At 44.4% G+C, this 25203-nt stretch overlaps 1 protein-coding gene across 3 annotated transcripts in view; it reads left to right on the top strand.

Annotated features, from left to right (window-relative positions):
- LOC109890925 (E3 ubiquitin-protein ligase PDZRN3-B) overlaps nt 1-13332 on the top strand; it is a 121776-nt gene extending 108444 nt beyond the window's left edge. For all 3 annotated transcript variants that reach the window (XM_031824893.1, XM_020483079.2, XM_020483080.2), the window contains 7 exons: nt 6825-7078; nt 7960-8047; nt 9628-9726; nt 9977-10039; nt 10129-10230; nt 10378-10494; nt 10797-13332. In XM_031824893.1, the coding sequence (XP_031680753.1) occupies nt 6825-7078; nt 7960-8047; nt 9628-9726; nt 9977-10039; nt 10129-10230; nt 10378-10494; nt 10797-12329 (2256 nt within the window). In that variant the 3' untranslated portion in view covers nt 12330-13332. The remainder of the gene's footprint in view (nt 1-6824; nt 7079-7959; nt 8048-9627; nt 9727-9976; nt 10040-10128; nt 10231-10377; nt 10495-10796) is intronic.
- The last annotated feature ends 11871 nt before the right edge of the window (nt 13333-25203 follow it).

Consider the following 25203-nt stretch of genomic DNA (forward strand, 5'->3'; position numbering starts at 1 on the left):
GGGCTTTTGGACCCCCCACTCATCTCAGTCAAAGCTCTTCACTGCCCTGGCAGCCAAATGGTGGAACAAGCTTCCCCATAAATGACAGGACAGCTGAATCCCCCCCCCCCCCCCCCCCCCCCCCCCCCCAAAAAAAAAACACTAACACTCCCACTTGTCTTTTTCTACTAGCACGGACTACTTTATTAAGGAAACATGTACTTAAGACTGTGAAATGTGTCTGTCTCACCTAGCTAGAGTATCTTAAGACAAATGCACTAACTAAGTCGCTCTGGATAAGAGTGTCTGCTAAATGACAAAGGTCAAATGTAAATATAATGCTGGTTCCATTAGTGTGAGAAACTAGGAAAGCCCCTTTTTCTTGATTAGCACCTGACGCTGAGCTCATTAAGACGGAGGAAGGCAGCAGAATGCCTAAAGGAAGTGATTCTGAGTATTTTACCGATCTGCTGTGGATAACAATGTCCCATGCTTAAATCAGATTAGGAGACAGCAACAGTAGTGTCTTTCTCAGCCCGCCGTGCTTATTAGCGCCGTTAAGTTTCTCGCTATTTGTTCTGTAATCCTCCGTAAGCCTGCCTGCTGCAGTAAATAAAGACTGCTGTGTTTTTAACTGTCGGAGTGTGGTAAGACTTTCCCCACAGTCAGTCAAAAGAATTAAACACACACAAGCCGCGCACACTCTGAGAGAGACCATTACCAAGCTCTTCGATTCGTACTGCTTTTTTTTTGTTGAAAAATGGTTCAACGTTAAATAAAAGAGGTATTAACTGTGGTTGACCCACACTGGGAACGCTCCCGCTTCCACTCAAGCAGCTATAGGCCCCCTGAAACTAAGCTCTCAAGCCTCCATTCACTCTCTCTATCACATCAGCCCTCCTCTCTCTCTCTGTTTTCAGAAAAATGCAGACTTTGAAGAATTTGCTTAAGAAGTGTATCGGACCATAAAGAGAGACTTTAGAGAGCGAGAGAAGCAATCGCCACACATGGTCCCTTATGAACAAGTGTCTATAGACTGAGGTTCCCAGGGCTTTCCTGCCTTCCCACTGTTGAAAGGCATCTTCTTTTTGCCTGGCAGTTTCCACTCCATTCACCTCACTGTCTGCTTCATCAAAATGACAAGAAGGAGTCTGTCTTTAATGACGTACTCTTCTTTTAAAAAGGAGTTGTTGGAGTTTGAACAACTATAAGCTTATTCAGATATACAAAAGTTAGAAGAGAGGCATTGGGACAAAATACACATAACATGTACATAAACTTTTCAGTTTGCATTAGCAATTGAATGTTCCGTGCCGAGAGAGAGTACGGGTGACATTCTTGCTTCGCAGACATTTAAATTATTTATTTTATCCTCCATAAACTCATTAATTTAGCTGCAAGACAATAACAGCCAAAGTTTCACAGCTGCTAGCTAGCAAGCTAATGTTAGCTAACAACATTTGCTTCATCAAGTAACGTCATCATAGAGAAAAATGAAGGCTTACCCCCTCATATGAATGTAAATGTACAGTAACGTTATCATACAGTGTTGTTCATATTATACATAACTACAGGAAACTGCCAAAATAAAGGAAAAAACCAACACAACGTCTCTTAATAGGGTGTTGGGCCACCACGAGCCACCAGAACAGCTACATCTGGGCATTTTTATACCTTACCCCTAAGCATGATGGGATGTGTATTGCTTCATTAACTTGGGAACCACACTTGTGTGGAAACAATCTGCTTTCAATATACTTTGTGTTCCTCATTTACTGAAGTGTTTCCTTTATTTTGGCAGTTACCTGTAGATAGCAAGCTAAACACAATGTCTGCATCCTCCTCACAGCTAATGTACTAGCTAACTGACTAACTTCAGCCAACGATAGCGGAACCATTGCTAGATTGCTTAGAACAAACCATGCTTCATTTCATCAATATCATGCAAAGCATTACATGAAGAAAAAAAATTGCGACTGAAAAAGTTGTTAATTCAAGGTGTAGTTGCTGCTTGCATTCCTGCTTGGTTTAGCATTGAAAACATTTATTGTGTTCTGATATTCCCTTAAAGTGGCAGCGTCAATTTCGGAGTAACCGGCTTTGACTGCAATTTCAGGTAAAAACTCAATTAAACAAGTCTAATATAAGAAATATGCCTATACATTTCCGCTGTTTCAAAAACAATGCTCTGCTATTACGTTTTATTTGTCCTGTAGAAGTGTTGGGCTTAACAAGACTTCATTTTTACACTGCCCTGCTTGGAGGAGGGCACCTGTCGGCCGAGTGTCGTGCAGGACCTCCGGAGGTAGATGTCGAGACGTGACAAGTTCGCAAGTTTACATTCCGGTAAAAGGTCTAGCCGAGGGGAATTTCCTCAATCTCTAGTCAATCTCTCAGAGTGAGAAGAGGCCCTATAGCACAGACAAATGTAACATGTTGCATTGTATGACTTGGCTCAAATGTGTGTAGGCCTTTGAAGATAGCAAACAATACACCTCCAAATTGGCACTGTTGATGTTTTTTTCCCCACATGACTTGAAGGCTACAGCCTTGTGCCAGAATGAAAGTTACTGTTCTCTCAAACAGACAGATAAGCCTATTTTGGCAGCAGGTCAGCAATCAGGGAGAGGCTGATACACACACACACACACACACACACACACACACACACACACACACACACACACACACCTACCTGGTGCCTTCATGCCAAAGTCTTAATCTGGACCTGATTTGCATTCTAGTGGTGTGTGGCGATGGAGGGAGGTTGAGTGAGGATAAGGGAAGGCTGGGCTTTCCATTTGAGTTCCTCATTACCTCCAGGACGTGGACACATGTTTGGGCCTAACACAGTAGCCTAGTGGTTAGAGCGTTGGACTAGGAACCGGAAGGTTGCAAGTTCAAGTTCAAATCCCCGAGCTGACATGGTACAAATCTGTCGTTCTGCCCCTGAACGGGCAGTAAACCCACTGTTCCTAGGCCGTCATTGAAAATAAGAATTTGTTCTTAACTGACTTGCCTAGTTAAATAAAGGTAAAATAATAAATAAATAAATGTCTGAGGTCCAACATTAAAAGATACAGCTCATTTTATGACCAATGTCAAAATGCAGAACATTTAGTCTTCTATGTAGCATACCAAGTCCCACTTCTTCCAAAACTCATATCGAGTCTGAGCCAGCGATCTGATGTGTTGTCTTAATGGAAGGAAAGGCATGACAAAGTAAATCCGTCTGTCTGGATAGTCACAAATACACCAGGCAGCTCGTTGCCCTCGTGTCAGTAAAATTGGATTGACGAGACCCTTCACTGAGGGAGGGCTGTACAAAAGGTTTACATAGTCATTTCTACATGTCACTCACTGCTGTTTTCTAAAGCTTGGCATAATGCTGACGCAAACGTCACAGCTGATAACATTTTAGAAGTATGTCGATTTTAACTGATAACAAATCTTGAAATACTGTTCATTTCTGTTTGACAGTATTCAGTGATTTAAATTTCAACAACCGAATGTGAATGCTTAGGCTCTGTGAAGATAAAGGGTTATGACGGCACATGGTTTTGCACGGACAGCGATATAGCGAGCTGTGCATATTGTGTTTGTGAATACTACGTGTCTTACTTAGTGCACTGGGCAGTGCCATGTCAGAGGTGAGTGTTGGTGGTGAATGAGGGCCGTGGGACCCCCTTCCTGCCTTGGAGGGGACTCCCCCATTCAGGGCGCTGAGGCGGGATTCTCTGGGCTCTCCGGGAGGGTGTCTGGCATTGTCTCCGGGTCGCTGCCTTCAAGGACCAGTGGGATTCCAGGGCAACCAGGCCTGTCTATGAGAGGGATGGACACAGACAAGATTGTTCCTCACAGCTGATCTGAACAAACACTGCTAACCCAGAGAAATGGACAAAGAGAGACAGAAAAGGGGAGAGCGGAACATAATTTTTTACCTTCTTTGTGTGTAGTCTGTGTTCAAAGCCTCCTTCTCAACACTCGTCCTCACATTACTTTTTAAAAGTTTTTATTTCAATTTCGTAATGATTCTGCACATTTCTTCTCATTCCATTTTCTCTCGATTATTCAATACAAATTGTAAATGGAAGCTCTTACTTTTGGCCAAGTTGTGATGTGGAAGTTGAACCCGTTTGAGATGATCCAATTATCCTGGAGGCTGGGATTAGTATTAATCCTCTCTGGTTATTAGTGAGCACATAACCTCTTCAAAGTTGAAGTGCACAATGTCCCCTCATCCTCCCTCCAAAAACGCGCACGCTCAGTGCTCTGTGGTAATGTCTTAGAGCGGAGCACATTCTAAGATATTACAATAGAGTACTTGGCAATTTACCACAAACATTTGGCAAGTTCTCTCAAATACTTGGGAGTGGTGGATATTATAGTGGGCATTAGATAGCACAACCAGACTGGAAGCAGAATCCAGGGTGGCACACATGCCATAATTTAGTCACCTTGACATTGCTGCTGTCCCTGTTCTACAGTATCCCAGTTAAGCTGTGAATTAGAACGAGACACAATATGGCCAGAGGAAACAGTATCAACCAATTACACACTTTAATCCTGTGTGTGTGTGTGTGTGTGAGAGAGGGAGAGACAAAGGTTTCAAACAATGAATAACATGTCTAATGACATCCAGAGGTATAAACCCAGACATCCAGCTCCATTGCATCACTTGAGTCTTTCTAAATTGAGACGGGGTTTTATCAGTCTTCTCAGGGAGCTCACAGTGTGCACTCTTGGCCCCGGCCTGGCTGCCGTGTGTGTGGAGAAGCAGGCAGGGGGAAGAGGAGAGCGTGGCCAGCCTCTGAACTGCAAAGAGCCCCCGGGCTCAGATCCTATCAAAGCTCTCACACGTCCAGGAATCACAAACGAACAAATTCCAAATGCTGCGCTGATGGAGTGCGGAACTGGCGGAGGCTCTGGGAGAGACCTGATAAGCCGAGAGTAGAGGCAGGCAGTCTGCTGACCCAGGGTGCCGTGCTGCACTGCTCGCAGGAGGAGGGCTCTTCTCCTGCGGTGCTGTCTTCTTGGCATCGTAATGACTTTCCTGCTTTAGTTTTTTGGGCTCTGATTTTTGCTCTGGTGAACATGTGCAGCACGTTCCACAGTTCTGCAGGATTTTTCTTTGTCATGCTTTGTCAGGTAAAAACATGGATAGCTACACATTTTAATGAAATGATATTTAGTATCCTATAGTATTTTGACTATTGTGTATGATTAAAAACAATGCACGTGTAACAAGCTGTAAATCTCTCATGAGATCCAATGACACATCCTCTTCATTATACGGGTTGATAAGGAGAAGGGGATTGGCTTTAGTGGCTCATCCCAACGTCATTAGCCTCTTCTGTGTGACACTGCAGCTGGTTAACAAACTGCATCAACCTGCTAATCTCTGACGGGAGGGTAGATTCGTCACTTCCCAGAAATGACTTCACTAAATAAGGGCTCCTCGACGCAGCTTGTCTAACGACCTTGATTAATTAAAAAGGGCCCTCAGTCTTAATTAAAGTCCTATTCTGCTTCGTCGGGGTGGTGACCCTGTAAAACAGACTGAGGGCAGTAGAAAGTTATCACACACCACTGTCAGGCTGGAAGACTCTCCTCCCGGTTTTGTGGAAATCCACAGTCACACTCATCCGGTGATTTAATCATCTATGCTATGATGGTATCAGGGCTCGTGTAGTATGAGGGAGCGATATCCATCTACTTACAATAAACGAGAGAGAGAGAGAGAGAGAGAGAGAGAGAGAGAGAGAGAGAGAGAGAGAGAGAGAGAGAGAGAGAGAGAGAGAGAGAGAGAGAGAGAGAGAGAGAGAGAGAGAGAGAGAGAGAGAGAGAGAGAGAGAGAGAGAGAGAGAGAGAGAGAGAGAGAGAGAGAGAGAGAGAGAGAGAGAGAGAGAGAGAGAGAGAGAATTTGCGTTCAAGTTGTTACTGCAGTGTATACAAGAGAACTGTCATATAGCCACTATTCTCAGACACTAAAGAGACCTTTCAAAGTCAAATTCGGGTTAAGAACAAATTCAGTTAAGAACCTATTCTTATTTACAATGACGGCCTACGGGACTCCCAATCAAATCAAATTGTATTTGTCACATACACATGGTTAGCAGATGTTAATGCGAGTGTAGCGAAATGCTTGTGCTTCTAGTTCCGACAATGCAGTAATAACCAACAAGTAATCTAGCTAACAATTCCAAAACTACTACCTTATAGACACAAGTGTAAGGGGATAAAGAATATGTACATAAAGATATATGAGTGAGTGATGGTACAGTATTGGTATGGTATTGAGTGCAGTATATATATATATGAGATGAGTATGTAAACAAAGTGGCATAGTTTAAAGTGGCTAGTGATACATGTATTACATAAAGATGCAGTAGATGATATAGAGTACAGTATATACATATGAGATTAATAATGTAGGGTATGTAAACATTATATTAGGTAGCATTGTTTAAAGTGGCTAGTGATATATTTTACATCAATTCCCATGGGAAATGACGGCCGGTTGTGATACAACCTGGAATCGAACCATGTTGTCTGTAGTGACGCCTCGAGCACTGAGATGCAGTGCCTTAGACCGCTGCGTCACTCGGGAGCCCTAATGCTGTTCTTCTATAGTTGAAGGGATACTTCGGGATTTTGGCAACGAGGCTCTTTAATCGACTTCCAGCAGAGTCCGATGAACTCATGGATACCATTTTAATGTGCCTGTGTCCAGTACGAAGGAAGGGAGAGGTAGTTTCACGAGCCAATACTAACTAGCATTAGCACAAAGGCTGGAAGGCTATAGGTATAATCTCAAAGTAACCATATTCTCTCTGTGTGTGTAGGTGAATGGGAAGGACCTTTCCAAGGCCACCCATGACCAGGCAGTGGAGGCCTTCCGCACAGCCAAGGAGCCCATCATGGTCCAGGTACTTCGCCGGGCCCCCCGCCCCAAACCCTCCAGCCCTGCCTCAGACACCCAGGTGGTGGACATCAGCACCCAGACAGACATCACCTTCCAACACATCATGGCCCTCACCAAGCTGCCTGCCGCCGCCCCCACCGTGGCTGTGTTGGAGCAATACCTCATGCCCGAGGAGTGAGTTACAGTACACTGTCCAATCGGATGGGTTGGGGTTAAGGGGAGGGACGGGGTTAAAAAGACTAGATCCTTCGGTTTCTTATTTCCTTTCCCTCATGGTCACTGATTGGTTAAGGACTTGATAGGGAAAACTAGTTTGTTGAAAACTTACCCAGTCCTTTGACCATGTCACTGGTCAGTATAGAAAGAGCTCAAGTAAAGATGTAGTATTTTTGATACAGCTTTTTGTAAAATGTCACTTTGCCAGTTCATTACAATGGAACCTGGTGTGTTTTTCACACGAACAAATTGGTATTCGTGCCTTCTAACGGAAGTTAGATGTGAATGTTACACCTGTTACTAAGCGAGATGTCAAGTCCTGGGGCACACAGCCAAATGAAGATGGCCTTGTTAATTTGTGTTTGCATATTAAATGACTTCCTGTCTGTCATCCGCTAGCTGTGTCTATGTGTGGCCCGGAGCTCACAGTCTGGGTACTCAAACACATTATTGTCAGGAGCAGTTGCCCTTTACTAGGTCAATCGTGGTTTATTTTTAATTGATTTCAGAGTCAAATTAAAAACATGGCATTTCCATTTCTGATTAACCTCAGGCCAAAAACAATTCTTAACTTGATTTAAAACTTAGACTTTTACAAAAGAATGTGGGCACTTGTTTTCCATTCTCAAGTAATTCACAATTTACTGAAAGCTCTGGTTGCGTGAGATGTCACTTGATAAGATTTACGCTAGGGACATTGGGATAATTTCATTTCAATCCAGTGACACACTTAACACTGACGCACTGTCATGTATTGTGATTGTATTTCTGTGTAATAACAGATTAATCATGACAAGGCCTGTAGGAACTATCTTTATTGTGTTGAATTGCTTTCATAGGCATTCCCCCGGGCACGAGTACTTTGACCCCAATGATTTCCTGGAGGGTATGCAGCAGGAGATGGAGCGAGAGGAGCTGGAATATGAGGTAAAATACAGACGACTCCCCCTTCTCCTCCTCTACCCATCCCCCCTCTCTTCTTCTCCCACTCTCTCGACCTCACCGCCTTTCTCCCCATCTCAATGAAGATAAACATTCAGACATGCGACGCCGTATTCCTCTGGCCGTCCCATCACTGAGCCACTGTGTCTCCGTCCCAATAGCTCTGTTAGTCACCGCAAGGCCCATTCTCCCAATATATCACCGTTATCGATGAGCTGAGCCCACTCTATCCCCGTAACGACACTGAGTATGTAGGCCAGACGGAAATCGAGTGGCTTGTTTGCTCCATAGTACCCAGGAGCAGATGCTAAATGGTGACATCATTACTTATTTTGTGACAACGCCTAATGCGTCTTTGCTTTAGAGGGGGGGGGGCGCTGCAAGAGGCTTATGCACTGAGGATAATTAGATGGCACCGATAATAGGAACCAGAGTGATGGATCTGATGATGCACATTAACAATGGCATGATGGGGCCCTGATGAGGAAGGATGTAGCCAGGAGATAGAGACTCCAAGGTCTCAGGGTGCTCCCCCCTCTTTCCCTCCTCCCCTCCCAACTACTGCAGTGCATTAATAACCAATCGCCAAACATGAAGCCAGGGATCTCAAGCTGTCCGAGCCAAAAGCGCAGATGCATAGTAACACAGACTCCCTGCCCTGACCTTGTCCTAGACCCAAGGTCGATCGATCTGATGAAGCCCTCTTAATACTGTGGACAATGACAAAAGGAGCCAGTGGCCTCCCTGTGGTGATCTTAGCTCACCACCACCATCCCGCTGATGTTCTTCCGTTCATCCTTTGAAGGGGTTCCTGTCTCAGTCCTCCCTGCCCCAGTGTTCACAGACACTTACACTGGAATGCTTGCGTTAAAACATTTGCATAGTGATTTTAGGCGACATTTAGACGGCTTATGATGTAGGTCCACAACAAAAGCCTGAATTAGTCTGACTATCAATTCAGACGAAAGGCTGGGGCCTTTTTAAAGGGGTATTGCACTGTAACGACACGGTAAAGCGAAAGTCACTGTAGTCGATTACATGCACTGTCTTGTGAAAATTAGGTCTCATGTTGTGTACACTTTACTCTTTGTTTACAGGTTTATGAAAATCACTCCTTTTTCTTTTTAACCCTATCTGAAACCCCAGAGTGTTCTGCGTGTTCTGTTTTGGAGATGTCAGTAGTCTGCTGCTGTGGTAGAGAACAGTTGCGTTGGGGGGGGGTTAACCCGTCTCTCCACCACCTGGCCCCGAGGTATACTACCAGGGTTGGTATCTTACAGATTACAGATGTTGACTAGTGACAAATGGGACACTGCTTAGCTGCAAGCCAGTGGATCATCCCTCATCCTGTCACTGTCCCCTAGAAAAGTTACAGGGCCTAGGCTGCACGCAATTAAAGGAGTCATTATTACGATTGATGGGTCATTGTGTGTGTGTGTGGACCTAGGTTGAACTCAATATACTGCTGGGTGTGTCTTCAAGAAAACAACAGCAACCATGGAACTCCCCTCCGCACATTGGGAGAGAGCACATCTGGGATGTTTAATTTGCTGTTTTTGTTGCAGGAAGTGGATTTATACAGAGCCAACATCCAGGACAAGCTTGGGTTGACCGTCTGCTACAGGACTGATGATGAGGACGAGACTGGGATCTACGTCAGTGAGGTATGTGGCACACCTTCAACAATGGCCAGTTGTTGTTGTTAGGGTGTAAAAAAAAGGGGATAATGGATGCATAGAACTTATCATCTTATGGTAACAGACCTCTGAATTAGGAAAATCAAAACCTGCAGATAGGAATTGCATTTACTTCTATGCAGAGATGTTTTTCCTGCTTTCTTTTTGCTGCGTCTTTTGTCTCCGACCGGAGGTCTGCTTGAAATGAAAAATCCTCTCCTGTTCTCTCTTTCTTTAGATTGACCCAAACAGCATCGCTGCAAAGGATGGCAGGATCAGAGAGGGAGATAGAATTATCCAGGTAAGGATAAAGAACACTCACAATGCTTCCAAGGAATGTATTACCGGCTCCGAGCCCGTCTCTAATTCCATTCCTTCTGCTCGCTGCAGATCAACGGGATTGAGATCCAGAACCGGGAGGATGCTGTGGCTTTGTTGACCAGTGAGGAGAATCAGAATGTGTGTCTACTGGTGGCCAGACCAGAGATCCAGGTAAACTCACCACCCACCTCCTAGAATCCTTTATAGTACTAGGCATGCATAGACTGTGTATAGTTGTCTGTATAGTTGTACTGTAGCCTTAATTGGCAGCGACTGAAGTCATCCTCCCTCTTCCTCTCTTCTACCCCTGTGCCCCAGCTGGATGAGGGCTGGATGGATGATGACAGGAATGACTTCCTGGATGACCTCCACATGGACATGCTGGAGCAGCAGCACCACCAGGCCATGCAATTCACCGCCAGCATGCTGCAGCAGGTAGTGTACAGCTGCCGGCATAGAGCCACTCAGAACTGTAGACACATGCATACACACAGCATGAGTCAGCAATCACTCACAGAGTCACATATGCTCACCTGCATGTCCACTGACAGTGAGCCAATTCCCAAACAGAGTCGAATATTCTCAGTTGCCATAATGGCCCATTGTACTCTACATACCGAAATCTAGTAGTACTGAAGCGGGTAGGTTCACATACTGTAGTCAATGATAAGTACAGAGAAAATACATCTAATAATGTTAGGTGATTCAATTATTCATCCTGTTGTCTGGTGTTGCAGAAGAAGCGTGAGGAGGATGGTGGAACGACTGACACAGCCACCCTGTTGTCCAATCACCACGAGAAAGACAGCGGGGTGGGCCGCACCGACGAGAGCACACGCAACGACGAGAGCTCTGAGCAGGAGAACCTGGGGGACGACCAGACTGCGGCCTCCAACACGCTGGGCAGCTGCAGCCGCAGGAAGCTGGCCTACAGCCAGGACACCCTGGGAAGCATTGACCTGCCCTTCAGTGGTGAGTCCTTCATCTCTGCAGACTACGACCACGCTGACTTCCTGGGTATCCCCGCCGACGAGTGTGAGCGCTTCCGAGAGCTCCTGGAGCTGAAGTGCCAGGTGAGGAGCGCGGGGGGCCCCCAGGAGCTGTATTGCCAGAGTGCAGGGGCTAGAGGTGCCGAAGAGGGGGTGGACAAGGAGCTGGAGCTGTTGAACGAGGAGCTGCGCAGCATTGAGCTGGAGTGCCTCAACATCGTCCGGGCCCACAAGATGCAGCAGCTGAGGGAGCAGTACCGCGAGTCCTGGATGCTGCACAACAGCGGCTTCCACAACTACAACACCAGCATCGACGCGCGCCGCCATGAGCTCTCTGACATCACAGAGCTGCCCGAGAAGTCAGACAAGGACAGCTCCAGCGCCTACAACACCGGTGAGAGCTGCCGCAGCACCCCCCTCACCCTAGAGCTGTCCCCAGACAACTCCCTTCGCAGGGGGGCAGAGAACCAGGGCGAGTCTGGGGCCTCCAGCAGCGCAGGGCCCAACAGCAGGATCCTCAAGCCTCTGCTGTCTCCTGTCCAGGAGGCTGGTGGCCCCAGCAGAATCAGGCCCTCCTCCTCTAAGGAGTCTGAGTGTGGCCTGCAGGCGGAGGGGAAGGAGCGTAAGCTGGGAGAGTCTACACACAAGCTGGCCCAGCCCCGCTCCCTGTACAAACACGCCCACATCCCGGCCCACGCCCAGCACTACCAAAGCTACATGCAGCTGATCCAGCAGAAGTCTGCCGTGGAGTACGCCCAGAGCCAGATGAGCCTGGTCAGTCTGGTCAGCCGCGGTGACCCCGTGAACCCCGAAGACATGCTGGATCCCAAGATGGAGTGGAAGGTGAAGATCCGCAGCGACGGCACGCGCTACATCACCAAGAGGCCCGTCAGGGACAAGCTGCTGAAGGAGCGCGCCCTGCGTATCCACGAGGAACGCAGCGGCATGACCACAGACGACGACGCCATCAGTGAGCTGAAGATGGGGCGGTACTGGAGCAAGGGGGAGAGGAAGCAGCACGCGGTGCGCGCCAAGGAGCAGAGGCAGCGGCGCGAGTTCATGAAGCAGAGCCGCGCCGACTGCCTGAAGGAACAGGCCAGCCTGGACGATGACAAGAAGGAGCCCAACATCATTGAACTGAGCCACAAAAAGATGATGAAAAAGAGGAACAAGAAAATCTTTGACAATTGGATGACTATCCAGGAACTTTTGACCCACGGTGCTAAGTCGCCTGACGGCACGCGAGTGTACAACTCCCTCCTGTCCGTCACCACAGTGTAGTAGGCAGACAAGACAGGCCTGCGGTGTAATGTACTGTAAATAATAGGACACTACGGATTGGGGTACAGTTTCCTGCCTCGTTCAATGTGGCAACATTTTGTTAATATGAAACAGGAAAAGCCTTTTCTAAATGAACTTTTGACCCCTACAGGCGGTTGGGAGATGCTCCACAGAGTGTTCCACGGATCGACTTTGAAGATGATTGACATGATAAGGATGATTATCAGACTGTTTTCAAATGCTTTCAGTAACTTTTCTACCTTTGTGCTTGCTCTTGGGGCAGCAGGTAGCCTAGTGGTTAAGAGCGTTGGGCCAGTAACCTAAAGGTTGCTGGTTTGAATCCCAGAGCCAACTAGGTGAAAAATCTGCCGACATGCCCTGGAGCAAGACACTTAACCCTAATTTCTCCTGTAAGTCGCTCTGGATAAGAGTGTCTGCTCAACTGTAAACTCTTTTGAATAATATTGATAGTGTTTCACAACAATATTTTGGTTTTGGAAGGTTTTGAAAGTGTGTAAAGACTGTGCCATTAAGTAAACAGCAGCCAACATTTACATATTTTTTTGATTTTATTTCAAGTATCTCTTATCAGTATTTTACTGTTATGCATACCTTTTGCTTATTGAAAGAAATATTTAGCTTCAAGGTCAACACATAATCCTGAGAGGACTTTTGTAAATGTAACTAAAACCTCCTCGTTCTCTGCAAACAAAACACTTCCGTTATTGACGATCTGAAAGGGGGCTGTTTTTCAAAAGTTATACATCCAGTGTGTATCGTCTGTTACATATTCCACCTTCGCGTATGTATCAGGATAGAGCAGATCATTTGTTGAAATCAGAATCTTTCCTTTTTGTTTTTAAGAGCACAGTGTAGTTGTCTTTACCTTTTGTAAGCCTCCAAATAGCACGGCTTAACAAACCCTTAATTAGGTACCCAATTTGATGTCTTGTAAAATGAGAGAAATAATAAATTATTGTTTTATATTTGATGAGCTTTAAAACGCTGGTGTGGGATTTTTTTTTTATTCGCAAGAGGTTTTTGATAGACCTACTGAGTCAGTGTAGGTAGGTGGCAGGTGAGTGAAGGAGAGCACAACTTGTATACAGTGATGTTTTGAAGATGTCTTTAGTAAAGGACCACTGTGATATGGGAAACATTAACCCACATTCAAAATGTAGGAATTTAATACAACATTTAGAAAGAGTATTAGCTAGCAAAACGTACAATAGCCTGACAATTCATGGCGTTTGTTTTTTTCAGCTACTGACTGTGTAATCTCAGCTGAGGTCCAAAAAGAATTCCTAACTCACTCATAATCATGGGAAGAGGAGCGCCGTTCATTTGAACAGAGGAAGGATATTGACTATGTGCTCTGGGGATCTCTTTTCACTGCGTCTCAATACACCCAGTAAACCATGTAGGTCTCTCACACTTTTATCAGTTTGCATGACCCACTTGTCCCGTACTCTCTTTGTAGAGTAATGAGTGAGACGTGTAAAGGAACTTTAAGGATTGCATGTTTGGCTCCCGTTTTCATCCTTGTCTCCAGTTTAAATACAGCTAAACTATTGGCCGAAAGGCAATGTTGTCCTCCTACTGCACCGCAGTTATGCCCCTAGTCTAACAACACCCTATGACTAATGATAGGCATGATGTGGATTGAATCTTCTGTTGGGGATGCCCTGCCCTTCTCCACAGACTGCTGAGCAGATTCAAGGGAACACAAAGGCTGGATGTCCCATTTTGTCTCAGTGGAAGAGACAAGTTTTGAAATGGAAGAATTGCAGTGCTTGTGTGCTTAGGGTGATGCTACTACATTTTGTCCCTTCTTGAAATGTCATTAACCGTTATTGGCAAGAGGATTTGTCCATGTCGTTGAATCACCCCTGTCTATGGGGCCGTAAAGTCTGTGGAATCATGGCTGAGTGGTGTCCACACTTGACTGACCACCCCATCCAGGGGCCACTGACTCACCCTGCCGCCACCCCCCCCCCCCCCCCCTCACAGAAAGAGCCTAACTCTCAGATAAGTTAACAGAATCGTTTAAGCTACCACTGTCTCGTTAAGAAAACAGGACAGAGGCATATCAAACTTGATCAGTGGTTGGATGATATTGGTGTGTAAGATACTCCTGACCTTCACAGCACTGTGGACACTGATCTGACTCTGTTCTTGTCGTTCCATGTTGCCATGAGCCTTATTGTCACACTGCCTTGGATGTTTGTGAGTGCGTCTCAGTGCGGCACACAGTGGTGTCTGTGTCCCAGACTGCATCACTTAAGGGGGATGATTATGGTAATAAGAGTAGCTAAGGGAGTGGGCTCAGGCACTTCCTCTACGTCTGCTGGTGTGTAATTGATTGCTCCTTCTTAAGCCTCAGCGAGCCCAAGCTCTATGATTTATGTCTGGGTACAAGGCTGTGTACGTACTCTTTTAATGGGAGGCAACGATATGGCACGCAGGGCAAACAAAAAGCTCTCCCGATCAATTCTGGACCGTCCCCACCTTGATGTAGAGAGATTAGGCCATCACACACTTTCGCTCCCGTGTTTTAGTATTATTTATTGATTAAATGTTTTACATCTTTGAATAAATGAAAGTGGTCCGTTCTTAATTTGCTGGCTGTCCTCCGTTTGGGCTGGATAGTGGTTCTTATTGGTTTAAAGGGCAGCGCAGAGAGAGGCTGACATTCCAGTGTAACCAATAAGGATGGAGCTCTACCGCCTAGCTGGATGGTGCTGCTGCTGAGGCGGCTGCTGTTTTACATTCTTCAGGCTGAGAGGAACACGTCTTACTAGTGAACGGCGACTGGGCCAGAGGAATACATACTGGAGTGTGTGGTGGCCTTTTCAGTCTGACTTTATACTTACTGCAGGTAAGACTATGAATAATGTCTGGTGATAATGCCATGGACATTTTCATTCCTTCCCAGGTGGGCATTTTTGACTGGGTGAGACCTCAATATGTAAAAGGACAACTATTAAATCATGTGTGTGTTTTTGTTATGTGGTTTTCTATTGAGTAGTATAAACTCTACTTAACAGTCTAAACGATAGTGAATTCGGAAAATCTTAAAATATAGATGTAATTGGTCCATTCCAATGTAATTCTAATGTTCGTGGTAGGTAGGAGCTGTTTTTTCCACTATCTTTATCGGAGTTGAGTTCTGTTGCTGACACAGTGTGACCTAAACAATTTGCATATTTTGCAGTTGGTGCTGGCCTTCGGGGTTAGCACAGGGATATGGTAAAGAACTTAACATTGAATTCTCTGGAAACAGCTCTTGTGGACATTCCTGCAGTCAGAATGCCAATTGCACGCTCCTGGAAAACTTGGGGCATTGTGTTGTGTGACAAAACCGCATATTTTAAAGTGGCCTTTTATTGTCACCAGCACAAGGTGCACCTGTGTAATGATCATGCTGTTTAATCAGCTACTAGATATGTCACACCTGCCAGGTGGATGGATTATCTTGGCAAAGGAGAAATGCTCACCAATAAGGATGTAATCAAATTTGTGCACAAAATTTGAGAGAAATAAGCTTTTTGTGTGTATGGATGTTTTTTTCAGCTCATGGAACATGGGACCAATACATGTTGCGTTTAGATTTTTGTTCAGTGGAGAAACATAGATTCTTTAGCAGTATTGCCATTTCAATGTACATTCAGCAGGACTATTTTAATATTGAGTGAATCACGTGTTACTAAACAGTGAAAACAATCCCTGTTATTAGTGGAATTGTCTGCCTGTCAGTGGTGTTGACAGGTAAGGATTTACGGATGCCTCAAGAGCCCTTCCATTTACCCTGGCTACAGTGTATGATATCAAATCCTGAGTCATATCTGAAAAGACTTGTGCACACTGGAGAGTCCAAGTCAGTAGGGAGATGCAGAGGTACACGTGCTGCATATTTTCAATTCTAACACGTTGTACATGTCCTATTTCCATGTGAATCAGACATTCAGTTTATTTGTCCATTGACAATGTCTGCCAAAAATGAACGCCCCCACTCGAAATAACCTTCAAATTAGAGGGAGCTTTATCCCAGGGATTGTTGATGTGTACTTTCTTTTAACATTTCTATGAATTTACCAAATCAATACGAGGATAGATGAGGACATACAGCATCTGAATGCATCAACATACATAAAATGAATATTAAAACCTGAACCATATTCCGCTTTATCACAAACAAGAGGTTTGAGCGACAGGAGACATGACCAAGATGAATGACCTCATATAATATGATGAAGGGCCTTGTACGTCCACAAGATTAGATTTTAAAAAATATGTACAAGCCTCAACCATGTACAAGTGAGTGGTTGGTTGTTGAAACGTTCTCTAATTCATTCTCAAACAGCAAAGACCACTGTCCATCATATTATATCAATGAGTTATTGTTATTACTGGCATTTCAATATACCTAAAAAAAGAATATGGGTAAGCCTGATGTGCCAATATCTAAATGTTTGTTTTCAATCTTTCATTGTTGTAGCCCACAGAGCGTTCATCTATGACGTGTCTCATGTGATGGAGTAGAGCTTAAGCAAAAGAAATACCTGATGAAGAGCACCATATTATTTAGGGCCCAGATTCAATCAGATCAAACGTTAACCAGCGATAGCCGACAACCGCAGAGCTGATGTTTTGGCAGTGTTTGACGTGTAACTGCGTTGGAGCTGTCAAATCAGTGAGCAGCTGCTCTTGATCGATGTCACGAAGCCAGACCAGCCCCACTCACGTTCGAAGTTCAGCACGAGAAATAATGATGCTCAAATTGAATGAAATAATTGGTGTGGATAACATCTCACATTCCAGTGCTCAAACTTGTAAACAAGGCTGTATGGGATTTCTCTTAAAACGACTCTGTGCAGCTTTAGGTATAATGTCAGGAGCCGCTTGTGGATTTGACAACTCTAACGCAGTTCCACATGGCCCCTGGTCCTTTACACCTCCACAACAGGGATGAGGAGTGACCTGAGGGCCAGCTAGTCCAGGAGGCTATGTTTTACCTTCGCCTGGGGAGAATCTCCGTTACACACTCCTCGTGTCCTCTGTCCTCGCCTCCTCAAAATCCATCGGAGGAGAAGGTCAGAGGGGAGGGACCTCTGGCTCTCACATCCAATGAGTTTTGAGAAGGATGCGAGGAGAGAGGACGCGAGGAGGATGTAACGGAGATTCTCCCCTAAATAGCCTAGGAGGGGATGTGGGAGGGAGGGAGAGGGGGGGGGGGAGAGAGACTGTGACTTTTGTGGTTTAAACTGTGAGATTGGGATGAAAAATAAATTAAGTTGTGACCTTCTTCTAAACCTCCCATGTTCTTTCAATCAACCCCCAACCCCCCCCCCCACACACACACACACACACAAACACTGGCCTATTCTGAGTTATTCAGAGCTCCCTATGCTCTTTGTGTAAACCTCTGGGTAGTTCCAGCTCAATTAAACCACAGATTACTAAAATGACATTTGTGAGCATGTTTGTTATTTTTATCCTTTAGCATGTTAAATTGCAGTCATAAATGACACTTTTGCGTAAGCACATAAACAGATAAATACTGGGAAAAAAGGGCTCTGACTCTAAAATGGCAGGGGGACATAAATCTCTTACTACCTATTTGACCCTTGAACTTACCATGGACTTGTTAAGTTCAGGGGTCTATTTGTTTATTGCCACAGAGCCATAACTCAGTGGTCTAAGACTGGTACTTCAGCACTCCCAAATTCCCACATTGGAGATTTCAGGGGTGGATCCTTTTAGAACATACCCCTACTCTGGGACCTCTGACTGCTCTCGGTGGGCCTGCTGAATGGATTTATTGGGCTACAGCTAATTCGTCCATTATAGACCTTCCAGATTGCAGGCTCGGGACAACTGGATGAAAGCAGCAGAGCATGGAGAGCAGAGGTAGTGCCTGTCATTCCACAGATGTAATCTTCCTATGGTCTGAGCTATTAGAACTTAACCTGTGTCATCTGTGTGCACCAAATCAGTGTATATATATTTGATTCAGTTGATGTGACTTCGGCTTGGATTTCTTTGTCAAATTTCTGTGGAATTTTCAAAAAAATTGAGGAATTCTGATCAAGTGATAGAAATAACAGCGTTCTCCATGCGCCGTAATTTATAAATTGATGATCTATTGATAAAAGCTAGGTAAATGAGTAATCCGTTTGTAGAAGGGGATTGGAAATACACATAACAATTGTTTTAGATGATTTTTCCTTATGGTCCCTGGAGACAAATAAGAATCCAGCCATATGGAAGCAAACTGAAAATCATATCAACATCACATGTAATTCGGGCCCTTTTCCTTGGGGCTCCTGAGTGGCACTGTGGTCTAAGAAACTGCATCTGAATGCTAGAGACGTCACTACAGACACACCCTGGTTTGAATCCAGGCTGAATCACAACCGGCCGTGATTGGGAGTCCCGTAGGGCGGCGCACAATTGTCCCAGCGTCGTCCGGGTTTGGAAGGTATAGGCCGTCATTGTAAATAAGAATTAGTTCTAAACTGACTAGTTAAATAAAGGTTCAATTAAATAAATACAATTCCACAGTGAAGTAGGCTATAAATACAGTACCTTCGGAAAGTATTCAGACCCCTTGACTTTTTCTACATTTTGTTACGTTACAGCCATATTCAAAAATAGATTTTTTTTAAATCTACACACACAATACCCATTGAATGACAAAGTGAAAACTGTTTTATTTCTTAGTATTTGCAAATTCATTAAACATTTAAAACAGAAATACCTTATTTACATAAGTATTCATACCCTTTGCAATGAGACTCGGAATTGAGCTCAGGTGCATCCTGTTACCATTGATCATCCTTGAGATGTTTCTACAACTTGATTGGTCTCCACCTGTGGTAAATTCAATTGATTGGACATGATTTGGAAAGGCACACAGCTGTCTATATAAGGTCCCACAGTTGACAGTGCATGTCAGAGCAAAAACCAAGCCATGAGGTTAAAGGAATTGTCTGTAGAGCTTTTCAGACAGGATTGTGTCGAGTCACAGTCCTGGGGAAGGGTACCAAAACATTTCTGCAGCATTGAAGGTCCCCCAAGAACACAGTGTCCTATATCGTGCTTCTACACCTGCATTGCTTGCTGTTTGGGGTTTTAGGCTGGGTTTCTGTACAGCACTTTGAGATATCAGCTGATGTACGAAGGGCTATATAAATAAATTTGATTTGATTTGATTTTGATTTAAATGGAAGAAGTTTGTAACCACGAAGACTATTTCTAGAGTTGACCGACCGGCCAAACTGAGCAATCAGGGGAGAAGGGCCATACCCAAGAAGACTCGATGCTGTAATCGGTGCCAAAGGTGCTTCAACAAAGTACTGAGTAAAAGGTCTGAATACTTAGGTAAATGTGATATTTTTATTTTATTTTGATTTACCAAAAATGTTTTTTTTTTAATGTTTTTGCTTTGTCATTATGAGGTATTGTGTGTAGATTTAATCCATTTTAGAATAAGCAGTAACGTTACAAAATGTGGAAAAAGTCATGGGGTTTGAATACTTTCCGAAAGCACTGTAGCTGTGCCATTATTCCCGAATTTTAATTGTGTGCCCTCATAATTTGCATGGATGAAATTTGGAGACCCAAAAGGAACCTTTTCTGTAGGGCTGAACCTGCCGAGTTGATGATGTATGTGCTTTAGAATGTTTTGACTATATGTTTCTCCATTTTTTATTTTACAATTTGGATCATGTTAAATATTAGCCACTGTCGGGAGCCACCGTCAGTAATAACCACATACATGTCTTTTTTTCCGCATTCCATTGACCTTTCTTTCCTCTGTCACATCTGTGTCGTTGTTCCTGAGGGTCGCTGGCATTAGTGGATCATGTTAGGCTAACGTTGTGCAATACTTTGGGACCTGTAGCCTATTTGAATTATTATGGAACTCAGACCACTGGACCACACGTAGCAGGTCAAACCTGGAGCCTGGCACACAGTTCCCGACTGCTGGACCGTTGTCATACAGTTCCATGATTAGTGAGGATTATGGTGCATTTATAGGATTATTGTTCGGCCCCTATTGGTACACTTTCTTTCACCTTCCAATATTTTGTGTGTTGAACTCGAATATGACAACTTTCAGGATTAATCAAAGCCACCGTATTTGTTATTCATCATGAGTAAGAGGTTTGGATAAGTGGGATTTTAAATATGAATGACAACTGTTTTAGAACTATTTTACCTGATGATCGCTGGAGACAAAGGTGAAACCAATCATATGGCAGCAAACTGAAGCATATCAACATATCACCTTTTCCAGAGTGAAGTTTATGAAATGCTGGCCTTATAATTTAGGATGAAATGTGGACACCCGAGCTATAGGCTTCTGTAATCATCTGCAAATGACAGTATAGTGCCAAACCTACCAAGTGATTTATGATTTCTAGTAATACATCATATCAGGCTAATGTATTACAAGCTGTGCAGTCATTTGGGACATGTAGCTTATTTGAGCCATTACGGAACGCAGACTATATGTAGCAGTTTAAACCTGGAGCCTGGCACACGGTTCACTACAACTGTAAATTACAGTGTATTTATAGGACTACAGTTCAACCCCTATTGTACACTTCTCTCACCTTCCGATATTTCATGGATTGAACAATTGAATATGGCAACTCAGGATAAATCAAACCACAGTGCCTAAAGGGCTCTCCAAACCTGTTTTTGTATTGATCATAAATACTTTCCTAACCCTAAATAATATGCAAGATCAGAGTTTTTTTTTAATTTTATATCTAGCAATTGATGCGGAAAACAACGTACATGTGTGTATTTACATGGCTTTCTTTCATTGATGCCTAATATTCTGATATTTCTTCATATATTCCAGTGAGTCTGTCGAGACAATTCCAATGTAGATAAATGTACTGAAAGCCCGATTGAATGAAAACTCCAAGAGAAAAGCTTTTGGCCAGCAATTGGGAGGGTTTTCAGTGGTTGCAATTTAATGCATTCAGTGTGCACAAAGAAACCATGCCTGCAAAGCCCGTTACGCACATGCATTAGGTATGTCTGAATACAAACTACTCAAAAGTGTGTAGGAAAGGTGTGCATAGAAAAGGCATACATTTCCGAAGTCTGAATCTGTCCCAAAAGAATAGTCTGCCGAAATGCTGTGATATTTGCACTCTGTCGGTATGTTTGTCTGACAACATCAACAACATTCACAATATTTGATGTTCAAATACCCTCTCCACATCATCCCTGAGAGTGAAATGTGATTTGATGAAACAAACAAACACGACTGACAAACAACATAACAAACAAGCAAACACACACACACACACACACACACGTACCACGATAGGAGAGATGTGTATGCGCTGCTCATGAAGCAGCATTATGCCTACTAATTGTGTAGTTATACAATGTCATCATGACCTTATATCAACAATATAGCTAGTGTGTGCAGCGAGGAATCCACAGCCCACACACAGACAGGACACAGAGTGAGACCAAGGCTGTGTTTACACAGGCAGCTCAATTTTGATATTTTTTTCACTAGTTAGTCTTTTGACCAATCAAATAAGATCTGAAAAAGATCTGATGTCATTGGTCAAAAGACCATTTAGTGGAAGCAAGAATTGGGCTGCCTGTGTAAACGCAGCCCAAGTGAGCCATCTCCGGCCAGCTCCGCCCATTGCCCAGACCCAGAGCCAATCCAAGTCCACTGTCCGGGCAGACCCAGTCCACTGCCCAGAGCCAATCCAAGTCCCCTGGCGAGAGGCATAGTTGTGACGGAACTGTCAGGTAGGTGAGAGGGCCAGTGTAGTTTCCTCTGGCTCTCCTGGCAGTATCTTCCAGGACAATATCATCAGAGTGGTGTCATCAGACTGCCTCTGCTTTTTCTTACCCTGAGACCTGAGGAGCTGAGCTGCCTCTACACAGCCAGCCAGAAAGAGACTAACAGGGAAGCTGTAATATGACTGTGTGTTTGTGCGTGCGTGCGTGTGTGTGTGCGTGCGTGCGTGCGTGTGTGCATGCTCGCTTTTGTTTGTGTTGGTGTGTTTGAGAGAGAAAGAGAGAAGAAAGAAGGAAATAAAAGGGATTGCTGTCATGGAACAACACTGAGCCATACGCGATTCAAGTTTTGGGGACGGATCAGTGGCTGACAGTGCCTCATTGGCTGACGTACCATAGAATTAGCTATGTGTCAAACCCTCGTGATTAGCTCACCATGCCTAGAGTCTGCCTATTAAGCCCACAGTAAAGATGAGCAAATAATTAAAATCTCAGCGTGTGACAAGACTTCACCGAAACACTGCTTTCAATAGTAAAAGAAAATATTTAAATGGTTTTACACGGGTATAGTGTGAATCATAACACATACAAATACTTAGCCCTTCGTTACATCCCAAACTGTGTCAGAACCTGCTCATGGCCCTATATACTGGTCTACCATTTATATGTCACTGCCATTTCTGACTGTTAAACTGCAGGACTCAGAGGTTTGCGTGTCTGGCCCAGGCTAGTTTATGGACTATTAGAAGTCCTAATGTTCCTCCTGGGGATGAGGTAAGGCTGATCAGAGGAACACAGAGACGGGAGAGAGACCTCAGACACAGCTTTAACAGCCGCACACACTCCTAAATCCACAGGGTTTGGCACATTCAGTCCATGGTATATTTCGATGTCATCGATTTAACATTTAACCAGCTACTATCTTAAATGCCCCGTCTGCACAGTTGTGATAAATCTGCCATTACGTATTGTCAGTAATTATAGGTGGCAGTCTCAAAATATGCTGATCCCCATAACTGCGGGGTGTGATGGGCTTAGTGTGCAGTCAGGAGAAACATTGTTATTTCCTGCCATTGATTTAGGATACTTCCAGCAACCCTAAATGTGACTCAAGGTCTATTGTCACAGTAAATTATCACTGCTCATTGTGCGCATTCTTCTTGGAGCTCTGGAGTACATGAAGCTATATTCTCCATCCACCCGTGGCATGTTCTCACAACAACAGTCCAATCAATACAACTTAAATGGCCAGCTTAAAAGACTCCATTCAATTTGTCAGTCTGCGTATACAAAGATATATTTGTTTATCAAACTACTTTCTATGTGGTAAAGGCCTAGGGTACAACTACAAATGAAAACAGCATGGCTCTGTGGACTTTATCAACCAAATTTGATCTAATTCAACTCCAAATGGCCATGGCACTCATGAATCGTTGTGGCACTTCAATAAAGGACACGGTGTGGTGTACAATCTGTTCACTTAGTTTTGTTGGGTTTCATACAGTACCCCTGTAACAGGCAGACTTCTAGAACCAAATATACTCCTGTTGAAATGGTGTTTTCCTTTTGAGTTCTCTCATCCCTGCCTCGTTTGTCTATGTGGCCTAATGTGCTCTTCATAGTTATGCAACGGCCAGCCAGCCAGACTACAGCCAAGCTAATTCTAACGGCCAGCCAGACTACAGCCAAGCTAATTCTAACGGCCAGCCAGGCTACAGCCAAGCTAATTCTAATGGCCAGCCAGGCTACAGCCAAGCCTATTCTAACGGACAGCCAGCCAGGCTACAGCCAAGCTAATTCTAACGATCAGCCAGCCAGGCTACAGCCAAGCTAATTCTAACGATCAGCCAGCCAGGCTACAGCCAAGCTAATTCTAACGACCAGCCAGCCAGGCTACAGCCAAGCTAATTCTAACGGCCAGCAAGCCAGGCTACAGCCAAGCTAATTCTAACGGACAGCCAGCCAGGCTACAGCCAAGCTAATTCTAACGGCCAGCCAGCCAGGCTACAGCCAAGCTAATTCTAACGGCCAGCCAGCCAGGCTACAGCCAAGCTAATTCTAACGGCCAGCCAGGCTTCAGCCAAGTCTAATTCTAACGGCCAGCCAGGATAATTATAACAGGATACACACACACACACTCTTGTCACCAGTGTCAGGGACAAGTTTGGCCTTTATTTAATTAGTCTCCCATTTACACTTTTTACAACCCAATGCGAAGAGCAGCACGGCTCTTACAAAATGGTCCCTAAAAGCCCCGTCTGTATAATAAACAAAACCCTTCAGTGCCATTAGCTGGAGTGCATGGAGGAGATGCGGATAGGGACCAATGTGCAGACAATTAGTGCTCTTCATTAGACTGTAGTATTCCTATGCTGCAGGCCACAACCTGGTGGCGACCCTGGTAATACTAGCAATTCATATCCGCTCAAAATGGTCCAAGATTTTGGTGCTGAAAAATATTCTCGATTAGACAAACTCACAGATCGTTTTTTTGTCTTTTAAACAAGGAAAGCATGTTTTATTTAGTAACGTGCTCATTGGCAAACAGCTGCAACACGGTTTATGTGAAGTTAAAACTGACTCACCTTTTGGACACCTTTCTTTTCCAGTGAATGCTGGCAACAGTTCATTAGGGGCTTTAATCAAATAGCAACGAGAGATAATTGACGTCTCAATTTGCATCATTCACTGTACCTATGTGTTTTACACTCATCAGTAGCCTTATAATGGGCCAGGGGTTGGGGCAGGAATTACTATTAATTTCATGATTCTGTAACGTCACCTCCTACCACCAGGCATCAACCACAACAAGGAACCAGGTGTTTTAAGTTGAATTGGTGGGATGAACAGATAACTAGGGTGGGAAAATAGCCTGGAACATGAATGGACAGTAGACAGTAGTGCACATGCAGACACTTGCATACGCACGCACGAACGCACACACCAGACGCATATGGAGTCTTTTGAGACAATATGGACTCTGTGCGTAAGCGTATCTTTAATCGCACAAATGGTGATTATTTTATTGCTTTTGATGGTCTTGAGGTTTTTTGTTGTTGTCATTGCAAACCTGATTATTCCAGTGATA

Source organism: Oncorhynchus kisutch, linkage group LG5 (genome assembly GCF_002021735.2).
Source record: "Oncorhynchus kisutch isolate 150728-3 linkage group LG5, Okis_V2, whole genome shotgun sequence".
In the NCBI taxonomy this organism is placed as follows: Eukaryota; Metazoa; Chordata; class Actinopteri; order Salmoniformes; family Salmonidae; genus Oncorhynchus; species Oncorhynchus kisutch.